General features: G+C 43.6%; 1 protein-coding gene across 37 annotated transcripts in view; it reads left to right on the forward strand.

Moving 5' to 3' along the window:
* The first annotated feature begins 735 nt into the window (after window positions 1–735).
* Window positions 736–12,395, forward strand: part of CLASP2 (cytoplasmic linker associated protein 2) — a 123,505-nt gene continuing 111,845 nt past the window's right edge. For 18 of the 37 annotated variants that reach the window (XM_057431332.1, XM_057431336.1, XM_057431334.1 and 15 more), the window contains exons 1-2: window positions 737–1,009; window positions 11,674–11,752. In XM_057431332.1, the coding sequence (XP_057287315.1) occupies window positions 815–1,009; window positions 11,674–11,752 (274 nt within the window). In that variant the 5' untranslated portion in view covers window positions 737–814. Of the gene's footprint in view, window positions 1,010–11,673; window positions 11,753–12,395 lie in introns of all 37 variants that reach the window. The other 19 variants (XM_057431340.1, XM_057431346.1, XM_057431341.1 and 16 more) reach the window with 3 other exon arrangements.

Here is a 12,395-nt window from a genome sequence, read left to right on the forward strand (position 1 = left end):
TAGTTTATTCCTCTACACCCATATAGTTTATACCTGTATATCCATATAGTTTATTCCTCTACACCCATATAGTTTATACCTCTACACCCATATAGTTTATACCTGTATATTCATTCCTGCAGCCGAATGAAGGGAGCTCCTCATTTTGCCGCACACTCACCCTTCCCCAGTGTCAGGATTAATGAGGGAAGAAACAGGCAGAGTGTGCTAACTTGGAACTAAGTTAAGCTTCCATGACATAATGGCTCCCATTGACAGGGGTCCCACCAACCCTCCTCTCCCCCATACACCCTCTTCTGGCTCCAAATCTGGCACTTGCTTAACTGCAGCAGTTTAGGAATCTGCATTAGCAAAAACCTAATTCTGTTTGGGGAAAATAATGAGAGAAAAACCTCCCTGAATTGTTTACATGGGAGCCCTGGTGTCAGAGACGGAAGGATGGTACACCACGAGCCCATGTCACTGAGGGCCTCATCTACACGGGTTTTCGAACACTTCCAGGTACGGTGACTCCCCCACTGCTGGGAGCAGCCTGTTCCAATGCCTGACCACCCTCTCCGTGAAGAAACTTTTCCTCATCTCCATCTAACCCCCCCCGGCGCAGCTTGAGGCCGCTTCCTCTTGTAACTTGGCGCGGGCGGCGGGCGCGGGGCCGGGGCGCAGCGGGCGAGGGGAGGCCCCGTGAGGGCAGCGGCCCTGCCGGCACCGCCGAGCGCGTCCCGTCCCCTCCCCGCCCTGCCCGGGCCCAGCTCCCGGCGCTGACGGCGGGCGGCTCCTCTCGTCTGCGAAGAAACTTTTCCCGTGTCGGGCGAGGATGGATCCGGGCGGTCTGGAGTACTTCTGCGAGCAGGTACAGCAGAAGGACGTGGCCCGCAGGATGCAGGTCGGGCAGGAGCTGCTGGAGTACCTGAACGACCCGGCGCGCTGCGCCGAGGTGGAGCAGGACCTGCAGCGCTTGGACAAGGTGATCGACGAACTGACCACATGGGTCAACTCCAGCAACTTCAAGGTGAGGCTGCGGGGACGTTCGGTGCGGGAGCGACCATGATTCATCATGGCAGGGAGGTGCGGGGCTCCGCGCTGCTGCGTTTTCGGATACGAGCAGGAATAAAACTGCGTTTATATCGGGTTTTATCCCTGCTCCGATAAAAGGAAACTCGGAAATTTTTGGGGTGTGTGTGTGCTGTTAACGCTTTCTTTTTTCTGTTCCTCTGCTCTGAAAGAAGCAGTAATGTGAGTTTCATTTTTGCTTTTATCGCTGGTCCAACGTTTTCGGACGTCATATCAAAACTAAACCAAACCAAACCACACAACTGCTTTACATACCCGGGCTGTGTTTCTTATTCTGAAGCGAGACAAGTGATGATTTTTCCCTCCCCCCTTCCCGTTCCGTGCTCTCTGCACTTGGGTGTAGCGTTTCCTGGATTGCCATGGTTTTCTGTAGGCCGTAGGAGTGCTGTCTCACCGGGTTTGCGCCGCACCGGGCGTGTTTGACACGGTTTAATGGATAATTTGCTGCTGGGGGTTCCCGTTGTGAGTTTGAAGCTGTTTTCCCGTCTCCAGGTGACTTTCCCGGCCGTGGGAAGTTGTGCGGTGTCTCCGCAGCCGCCGATGATGACTCACGTTTCGTGGCGTGTTGTGTGTGCGCGTCTCAGGATCGAGCTGCCGGGAAGCAGCGATCGCTCCTGCACTCTCTCTCCCCCTGGGATATATGTCCATGGTTCTGACGCTGGCCAGCTGATAAGGCGATTGACAGCGTAGTTTTATTACCGGGGACAGCCGTGTTCTCAATAGCGAGTTGTATTAATTAATTAACTAAAACTAATTCGGCGTGCCGCTGGGCCGGGGCCGCGCTCCCGTCGGCTGGCGGCGGTGTCGGGCTGCGATTGCGCTGGGCTCTGTAACCCCAGCCAGGTCCGCCCTTCCCTCCGCGCTTAGAAACGCAGCGCGGGTCGGGTTGTGGAAGGGACCGTAAAGCTCATCCAGTTGCAGCCCCCTGCCACGGGCAGGGACACCTTTCATTAGACCAGGGTGCTCCAAGCCCCGTCCAGCCTGGCCTTGAACGGTGCAGGGATGGGGCTCATTCTCTTCTCTCACTGTCTTGTCTTGTAGGATAATTGACTTGCACTTTGGGCCTCTGGACTCATTGTCGTGAGGTTATTGTGATTTTTTCCCCGTCTGCTTAGGGTCAGGAAGCAGACATAGGAGTGTCTTTGGGGCAGTTTGTTCATTAAATGGGCATTTTTATTCTTCCAGTGGTAGCACATAGCCCATCTAAGTTTCATGTTCCCTTCCATGTCTCAATAATAAGGCTTAACTCTATTTACACGTGGGATTTCTTTATTTTGAAGCATGTTTGTCATTAAAGGAAAGGTTAGCTTGAGAAAATAACGTGGACAAGTACGATCTATTTGCCTTTAAATTCCTCATCTGAGGACAGTCGCTGATGATAAGTGATGTGAAACCTAGAGAGGTTTGTAAAGAGGACTAGGTATTACTTATCTCAACAAGGTAATATGGAAGTTTCCTTTTGCTCTTTTAATTTGTCAAAATTGGGCCTTAATTCTTGAAATCTGCTTTTCAAGATGAGTGTTTCATAACACCAGACCTTCTGCTTGCTGCTAAGGTAAGGTGATAGGGCTCCTTGGGTGTTAGGACTGCAGGACAAATGAGGATATGCAGCACTCCAGATCACAGCCTCAGTCATGCAAAATGAGTTTTAAAAACATGTTGCATGATAACTAAAATATATTTGTTACCTCTTGTCTATATCCACTTACTGTGGGCTCTTTATATATACAGTGCTCTATTTCAGAGCATGTTAAATGCATTCTATTAGCTGCAGCAGCACAGGATCTTGGATGTTTTGCTCATGATCAGTTCCAGCATTCCTGGCTGTGGTGGCAGCATCTGCTGCTTCAAAACAAAAATACTCTGGAAAACTGTGCTTTGCATCTTACGTGCATATTCCGTCTTATGCAAGCATAGGCGTAACTTCAAATGTTAAATCTGAGTTTGCTGTTAAACTCAGTACCTGTATGATATAATCAAGTAATGAGTGCCCAGGCTTACATTTATTTTCAAGGAAAATATTCAAGTAATCTTCATCTTTGATTACTGTATTTTTTTAGTGATTTGTTGGTGTCCTTTTCCTTTGCTGAGTGACAAGTGGGGAATACTGGAGGGAATTTTAAGGGGGGCATTATTTCCACTATAAGTGATTGGTATATATGATGAGGGAATAACTAATGTAGCTTGGCCTGGATACGCCTTATCTTGTTCTCGTGTGCAGACTCCATTCTTGCATGCAGTGCAGTGATGACCACACTGAAAGAGAAGATGCATGATCTTGGAGCTCAACTCTCTGCTGTACCTGAGAAAACTCTACAAAATGCCACCCTGGAAAGTTTCTGTCTCACATAACCAAAAGGGAAAGGGTCTGAAGGGAATAGAAATAGGAGAATTGATTGGGCAGACTTGATAATGAGTGGGGGGAAAAGGGAGGAGATGTTCAGTAAACAAGTGTGGGCAATCTCTGAGGTTGAATTGTTTCAAGCAGGTTTTAGTTATCCAAATAGTGCTTTTAAGTGTCTGAAGTTTGCAGCTGTTTATAGTGGTTTAATAAGCAACCTGGCAGTTCCAAATAAAGAAAGCAGATAGCAGAATTTCTTTAGTTTATCTAGCTCATCGAGGTGGAAAATGCAATCACCTGGGTGAGTTACTGGTAAATCAAAAAGGTGGGAGTAAGAACGTGTTGACTCATCTGCAGATGGAGTTCTGGTGCAAGTTGGTTGTAGAGCACAGAGAGTGACCTAGAGAGATCTGAGTCATTAAAGGCTGGTCTTAATGGTGTATCATGGGGACTTCAGCTACCAAGTCTGTGCAGTCAGGGATGAATTACTTTCCACAACTGCTGGAAACTTTGCAAAACCAGGGAGCACCCGGATTTATTTTGTATCTCATTAGAATGAAAGAGTTGCTCACTGAACTAAATATTGTTTGCTTGGTGTCCTGGTATTATGAGCTCATTTATTTCAGGTTGGTTGGGACTGACCTCTTTCCTGCAGTTCAGAGGTTTCAGTTTGGCTTGGGTTTTTTTGCCTCCCACAATGACTGTTTTCCCAAGGCTGTGAGGAGTAGTGGAGAAACAAAGTAAGAGTGGTGAATTTGGAAAGCTTTTTGAGGAGTAGGTAAGTTGGATGCAAAATATTAAGAGATGGGTGCTAGTACTCTTCCGCTGGGATTTGTTCTCCTCAAACTCTGAACTATTTGGCAACTTCAGCAAATTGGAATAGTGCTAATGTTTGCACACTCCAAGCAGTAAATTAATTCCCCATTCTGTGAGGGTATTGCAACTGGTACTTGCTGGCTTTACTTGGTTAACCTGGATGTTCAGCTATGTATATGTGAGTTTTACCACATATCTTCATGTCTCTCTGGTACTAGATAGCCATTTGAAATAATTGCAAGGTTACCTGACTTTGTACAGTCTGGCTCAAACTGTTCTGTGTCTGACTTAAATAATTGGGAAACCTGCTTTGAACATCTTCCAAAGAGATGTGGGATGAAGAAATACTCAAGAAGCACCTTTGCAGGCTGTTCACATATTGTGTTTGGCTTTTTTAAGCCCACCAGAATCAAACAGTTACCCTCATAAAATTTCCTTCTGAGCAATAAAACCACCTTTCAGTTCTTTATGCAAATTCCACCTGATCAGAAATAATAAAAACTATGATTCTGGTAGTTTCTCAAGATAATTTTTGCAAGAGTGATCAGCAGTGGTTGTGGCTGAGAGCCATTTTGGGGGTTCTTACCTTTGTAGTCAATATTTTAGCTTGGTTTATTCCTCAACTGTAACAGGAAAATAACCAATAATCCTAATAATCACTGGGTTAATGTCAGAGGAGCAGATTGTTTGCCACGCAAAACCAGAAAATTGGGATCTCCCAGTCTTTTGCTGATAGTGTGGATAATCTGTTTCTTTTGGGCAAATCCTTGGAATTATCTTTTATTCTATGCTCCCCGTATAGAGAGAGTTTTTTCCTTCGCTTTATTTGTCTCAACCCCAAATACTGAACGATACTGACCTGCCAGTGATGTTACTGTAGCAGTTTTGTATTTCCTTAGTTTGGCAAGTGTGTTTTGCTTTGTCTTCAGTTCAACAGAAGGCCGGCAGGAGGAGCTTTCGATTGCCGGAAGGGAAGCTCTGACCTGGGGTTTTGCAGATAGGTTAAGACAAGTGGTCAGGATGTTTGGTCTCAAGTCCTTGCGCAGAGAGACAGCAGTCGTTGTAACTTCATTGACTGCATATAAGTATGAAGTGGGAGCTGGAATTTGATCTAATTTAAACAAAATGGAGATAAGATGTGGAAAAAGTAAGTTCAGAAGTAAATGTGAAGTCCTACATTTCAGTAAAATAATTGAACACAAATGCAGGATGTGGGACATGGGATTAAGTGAAGGTCCTTAGGAAGAATGTGTAAGGGTTGTTTTCGAGCTGAGCACAAGCCAACACAAAAGCAAATGCTATATTGAGTTGTAGGACTGTAACTTGCAGGACAGAAAAATGGAAGAACAGAGGGCCCACCTCAACCTTTATTCTTCAGTTACTGCATAGATCCTGGTATTTCCTTAGCCTTTGTTAGCAAAGAGTGGTGATTTGAATGTCTTTGTTGGAGGAGCAGCTTTTGAGCTCTTTGCTGAACTTCATTATTCCTTATTTCAGGTTTGTTTCATCTTGGCTACGTAGGAGCGACTTTCCTTATTTCTGTGTAATGAGAAAGTGATTCAGCCTGTCCATGTATGAATCCAGTTTTAGTTTTCAAGCTCAGGTATTCGATTCTTGAGTAATAATTGCTATTTTTTCATGTATTATTTATGTTCTGTTTGTAGAGTGTTAAATAAACTATTAGCCAAATAAACAAATCTTCAGAAGGCAAGGGACACTTGCAGCAAGTTTTAATTATTTGAAGTATAATTTAAACTAATTTTGCCCAGCATTTAATTACTAATGTGGAATATATAGTCTCAAACTCCCAGGCATCTCCTCCAGAGGTGGAACTGGCAGTTCTTGGTAGTTTTGCAGCTTCAGTTTGTGTAATCCAGCCTAACTGTAGTCCCTGTTGAAAGAGCAGCTGTGCTTCTCCTGGCCAGGCATTCCCACTATCACTTTTGAGGCAATTCCCTTTCTGTTGATGTTGAATTAATTTTCCAGCATTTCAACAAGCTGATTGGACTGATTCTGCAGGAGGTTTAGGTGTGTACCAGATCAAATATGCCTGCAGGTCAAGAGGGAGAAAGAGGCTGTCCCTTTTAGCCTGCAGTTTGATTTGGGCATGACTAGAGACCGTTTCCAAGCTCTGTGCAGTATGCAAGAGAGGTGCCTCCTTCAGAATGGAGCCACATGTAGTTCCACATGTGCTCATAGTGGTGTTGCCCATTTGAGCAGTGTCTTTCTTTCCTGGCTGCTGAACTGCCTTCATTGCTCCAATGTGAGTGCTTGGGAAGCTGTACAGTGGACAGGCTTAGGAAAGAGCTGTGGCTAGGGAGATGCTTTCTCTTGTTCACTTGATGCGCTGGCTTCCTAAAGCAGATTGCTCTTCAGCTGCGTGAATACTTGTCTCCTCACAGCAGAGGAGCTGGTGCCAATGATACGAGTAAGCAGCAGAATAGGAAGAAATCACTGTGTGTTTAATAAAGTTTTAACAAAGAGGAAACGGGAAAGGAAATAAGAGACCTTGGGCACGAAACGAATTATATTCTTTTGGAAGAAGAAAGTCCTAAAATAAAGTGGTTTTTGTTCTTCTCCATCGACAAGCTTAGAAAGGTTTTCAAGTGCAATTGTTGGGGGGGTGGAAAGCTTTTTCCCCTTTTTTTTATCGTAATTAAAAATTTATGTAAAATTTCTTCTAAAGAGAAATGCAGTGCTTACATCTCATTGTCTTCCCACTGAGCACTGCTTTTAAAGAGGCTCTGTCTTCGAGCTTTTTGCACTGCAGCACGTAAAGTTTAAGCTAGACAACCTCAAAAAGAAAATGGTTTAAAATGTCAGGGGTTGCTCTGTGGTATAGTTCTGTTTTATACTCACTGTCCTTGGAACAGTGACTATGAAAAATATATGGCTGTGGTAAAGGGAGGAATGTTCCTTGTATGTGTGAAGCAAACTGTAGATATTCCTGTGATGGATCAAAGCTGGAGGCAGTGCGCTGCACACTTCAGAATACTGATTGCTGAGTTGTCACGGAATACAGAACAGATTGGAGATCCCACTTTCAGCCTGAACTCAAGTCAGCTTGAAGATCATGAGAGATTTTGAAGTAACAGAAGGGTGTAAATGTTTCTGAGTGTTACTGATGTGTTCTTCAGAACAGGGTAAATGTTTCTTCACTAATGCTGGGGGGAGGAATGTTCTAGTTCCTAACTTGGGGGAAGGGCAGTAAACCAGATTTATTAAGTTCTGAAATGTTTATGATGGCACTATGCCTGCCTGTTTTGGCTGCTGTACAGGAGAGGTCAAACCAACAAGGACTTCCCAGATCCATGATTATTGAGAAGGACGTCTGAGGGAGCCGAGCCTTTTCAGTGCTGAGCTATACTCATCAGCCTGTGGGTAAATCTGGGTGATTCATTCAGTAGTCCTCTCACGGTGTGGTGACTTGCACTATGGAGCTGAAATGATTTGTGCTTGGCCCTCACAGGAGGGGTATGAAGGGAAGATTATCCTGGGGAGTCTGGTAGTCTGTACCGCTTTTGAGACTTTGTGGGTTGCAGCTGATGAGTAGCTTTAACAGTAGCAGAGATCTGATACTCTCAGCAGAGTCTTGGCTTGTAGTCCAAATTATAGTTGCAAAACACTGCTTTGAGATCAGTAAACTTGCATTTTTAGGTAGAGGAGGCTCTGCATTTGCTGAAGAATTGCAACTCAAATTGTTGAGCTTGAAGACTTTATGGTCAGTTACCAGCATCCTCTTTCCTCGCCGTGTGAAGGGATGTGATACACGTACTACTAAACAAGAAAAGATGGTACAGATCTTGGATCTTTGGCATTGTGTCACTGTACCCTTGAAGATGGAAGAAGCATGAGAATGGAAATAATGCTTTCTTGTCAATTAAGATCTCTGAGGTATAGATAATGTGTGGCAGCTTCAGCAGCTGTGGCTGCAGTTTTGGCTGCTTGTCAGCAGAGGCGGCTGCTCTACTGATTCTGAGGGGGAGAACTGAAGTTCACTTGTTCCAGGGAGAACAGAGTCTAAGGATGACCTGGGTGGGACTGGAGAACCACCTGGGCTGAAGAAACAACCAAGGAAAATGGAAGAGGCCTTCTGCCTGTGGAGCTGGGACAGGTTTTGGTATCTGTGCAAGCTTTTGGATTGAGAGATGGAATGGAACATGGCAGATCTCAGCGAAGTGGGTAATGTGGAAAGAACTGGAGTGGAAAACAGTAAAGGAGCAAAAAGTGATGGAGTATCCTGTGAACTAGGGGAGAAGTGTGTTCAGGGAGATGAGTAAAGAGAACTACATAAGAAACTCTTCCAAGAGAGCTGGAAAAGGAACAAGCTGCAGAGCAAGAAATAGGCTGAATTCATAATCACATTTTGGTTGGAACATCTTGACTTCACTGAAGAGCCTGGTCCTTTCCACAGCAGATAAAATATTTCTCAGTCGGGTTGCCAATTTTATTGTGATCCAGGAAGTCAAGGACAGTCCTGAACACTGGTTTGTTAAAGAACAGCACAACAACCAATCAACTGCAGCTTAAATTAAGTCTAAATTTCTTTTGTGAACCTTAAATGCAGTGTTTGAATGCATTAAACAATAGTGAGCTGATGAATTGGCCTCAGCATACAAAGGCCTTTCTAGGCAGCAGGCAAAAAGGCTTAATGAATGCAGAGTAAGAAACGGATCCAATGATTTTCATTCCAGAAGCAATACATCCCTCATTGAAGTGAGTGGGAAGAGCTATGGTGCTGTTGAGAGGTTTTGCTGTCCATAGTGGAGAGCGTGTGTTGGTACAACATCCCACACAGTGTCTGAGGGGTTAGACCCTGTTTCTTACAGATCAGCTCTACCTGACTTGTGCATTGTTCTTGTTGGTTTTGCTTGAATGCTGCTCTCTTGACCCCCTGTCAGTCATTAGGGGCTCCTTCCGAAGGGCTGCTTGGATCGTATCTACTGAAGCTCAGAACATCGTGTATCAAAGCAGAGAAGTGTAAGACCTAATTACAAAACCAGTGAGGTAGTTTATTTGATGTACTCTGTAGTGGTATGCTTCAGCTGACTTGTTTTGAAACACGGAATGCGAGCCAGTTTGATAGCTAGAGCAGTTTCCCACTACTTCAAGCCTGAGGTCACATTGTACTTTCTGTAGGTATCATGGCATTTCGTACCTGTTGTCATTTCCAAGGTGCATACCACAGGGGACTTTGCATGAGCTCAAGCCATATGTGCTTTACTTTTTTAAGTCTCTGAGGTGCTGCTGTTTGGAATGGAAGAAGTCTTCAAGAGGGATTTTAGAAAGATAATCAAACGTGTGGAGAAGAGGGAGACTCTCTGTAAGTACCGTTACAGAGGGAAAGGCTGTGGTTTATGCATTAATAGACCTCTAAATACATGCGTAGGAAGGGTACCTTAAAAGCTGCCACTGGAAGCCGAGTCTAAGGCGGAGCTTGTAATCAGGAAACAGAAGCATAGGAAAATGATGCATATCCAGAATGAATTCCTTACTGCGTTCAGGCATCACTTTCTAGATTGAAACTTTGTCTCAGGTCTCATAAAGCTTTAACAATCTGGGAAAGAATATTAAAGGGAAGAGATTTTGGGAAACTTTGATGTTACCATAAAAGCTGACTTAGTTTTTTTTTTTTTGTCTAAGTTACCAAGTATAGTGTTCTGTTTTCTCACCTTAAGCTGCAGATGCAGTCACCTGTTGGCAGTATATTCAGTGATGCCATCCATTTATATTTGCTCTTCCCTGTTTTAGTACGTAATAAAATGGTGTGAATTTCCACATAAGATGTACTAACTTGAAACTTAAGTTTTGTTCCCTTTGTTTAAAAGGAGGTCTATTGTACTTATAACAACTTGATTAAAATCCCCTTAATTATGTGGTTGCTTCAGACCCGAGGTTTTCTGGGGACCATATTTGTCTAGTTTCCTGTGGAAACACAGCTCATGGGATCTGGTGTGCGTGGGCCACGTGCATTCACATCCATCTCCAGATGGATTTTCTTTGGCCTGTTGTCTGCTGTGGACCATTGTGACAGATAAGGATCTTGCGGAAACAACGTCGTCCAGGAAAATGTGGTTCCAAGTTGCAGGAAAATAAACAGCTGATGGAGGGGAGTAGCTCTGCTCAGGGCTTCACAGGGAAAAACTTCCAGTGCCTTAACTAGAAAATCCAGAGGAGAAAAAAACAGTTACAAAAGCCCAAGCATCAGGAGGTCCTTCCTTTGGGATTTGCATCTTCGTGGGCTGCAAATTGAGCTAACTACAAGGTGTGGGAAATGCAGTTCTGGTGTTCATAATGAACTGTGACGGGACATCAGAAATGAAGTCTTGGAACGCTGTGCGGGGTAGGCAGGGGTGAAAAAAAGCATCCTGACTTGTTGCAATAATTTAGGTCTACCACTCATTTCTGATCATGTTTTTGTTTCTCTGTTAGTTACTCTCTTACCTGGTTTGTGATCAGAGATGGGAACTTCCTCACAACCCCAGCAGTGTTTTTGACCTGTCTCTTGTTTTCTGATCTTCTTTATCTGTATTTTTATTTTTTTAACCAAAAGCAAATGAAGAGCAATGGAGCTTCTCAAGCTGAACAAGCAGGTGGACAAATGGTGTGGTCTGAACTGGTGTGCCAGGGAAAGCAGCTTCTCTCCCTTGTTTTCTTTTGGGAGTTTGGAAAACGATGTGATGACCTTAGTGGATGAGCTAAGTAGCCGGATTGCAGTAAGCTCTTAGCATCTGGAAAACTGTTTAAACCGTGGAGGTTTCCTAGTCTGTGTTAGTACTTATGTTGGGGGGCTTAGTTTTGCATTCTAAGTTTGCTTTTTCTGAGTCTTACAACTGCATCCTTCTCCTTTGGTTTTGTTCTTGGGTTGTGGGTTTGTTTGGAGTTCTTTTGTTTTCTGTTTTTTTTTTGCTAAGGCATTCTGGTTGGTTTGTTTCAGCAGCTTAGCGACCTGGTAGAGGAGGAAAGGCCTACAGCCTCACTGTTACCTCGTTCAAAGGAACTTTGACTTTCATCTTAATATCAAGTTAGACCTCTAGAGTCATCTTTTAAAGGACAGACAGAACTGCAGACCCTAACATATGATCTAGACAGGAAAAAAAGAAGCTTCCTCCAACTCCTTAGTTCTCATAATCATTAATTTGAATTTTAATGATTTGTAGTTGAAAATACAAAAACATTAATAGTCTTTCTGTTTTAAGACAAGTACTAAAAAACCTGAAGTGCTCTGGTATATGTAAATACACTTGATCCATCCCAAATGTATTCTGCTGACTTTGTCTTCCTGAAAGCTTCAAGGAAGCTCTCTAATTGGAGCTTTAATTTCTCTTTGGGTTAAGATCCAGTCTTTCAGCATGTTTGCATATCTGTGTCTGATGTCTTTAAAATGTATTCTAAAGAATTCTTTAGTGATCTGTTTTATATATCTAATGCTTTTGTTTCAACAGGTAGCACTACTGGGATTAGATGTTTTAGGTGCCTTTGTCGACAGATTATCAGGACGCTTTAAATCCTATATAGGAACTGGTAAGTGAAATACAACTTTATTGTTAAAACCAAGAAGTAAAAGACATTCTCCTCCTTTGCCCTTCTCCCACCCTCCACAGCAGCTGAAGTCAAACATGTTGAAAGCTTTCTGAGCTAAATATAATATAGTGGTAGACATCTTATTGCTACTGTTGGAATTTAAGTAATTTGACATTAACTTGTAAGTGTTCATTTCTCATGCAATTGTTGATTTCTGGGTGGTGGTTGGGATTTTTGAGAGGTTCCAGGAACATCTCTTCAGTAATTAGGTTCATTCTGTACAGCTGCTCACCACTCCCATGCTATCTATGTACTCACTAGTCCCCAAGACAGTCATCTACAAATTACATCGGAACATAAGTGTTACCTTTTAACTTGTGTTGAAGACTGAAGGTTTTATTTGCAGATCACTTAAATTAGAGCCTTATGTCTGCTGAAGCCTGTGGTCTCTGAGGACAGTGTGGTCTACCTCCTGTGAGGTAACTGTAGCTTTTGGTAGTTGAAACTTCTTACGGGGTGGAAAAAAGGACTGTTGTTCTTGTGTGAAATAGTTACTTGAATGACATTCAAATGAATGGATCTGAGTGTGCCTGGGTATGAAACAGTTGTGCTAGGAGGTGTGAACAAATGATGCTGCCCAAGT

The sequence above is a fragment of the Pezoporus wallicus genome, unplaced genomic scaffold, assembly GCF_028554395.1.
Source record: "Pezoporus wallicus isolate ANWC-B61680 ecotype Strahan unplaced genomic scaffold, APGP_CSIRO_Pwel_v1 scaffold_11491, whole genome shotgun sequence".
Classification (NCBI taxonomy): domain Eukaryota; kingdom Metazoa; phylum Chordata; class Aves; order Psittaciformes; family Psittacidae; genus Pezoporus; species Pezoporus wallicus.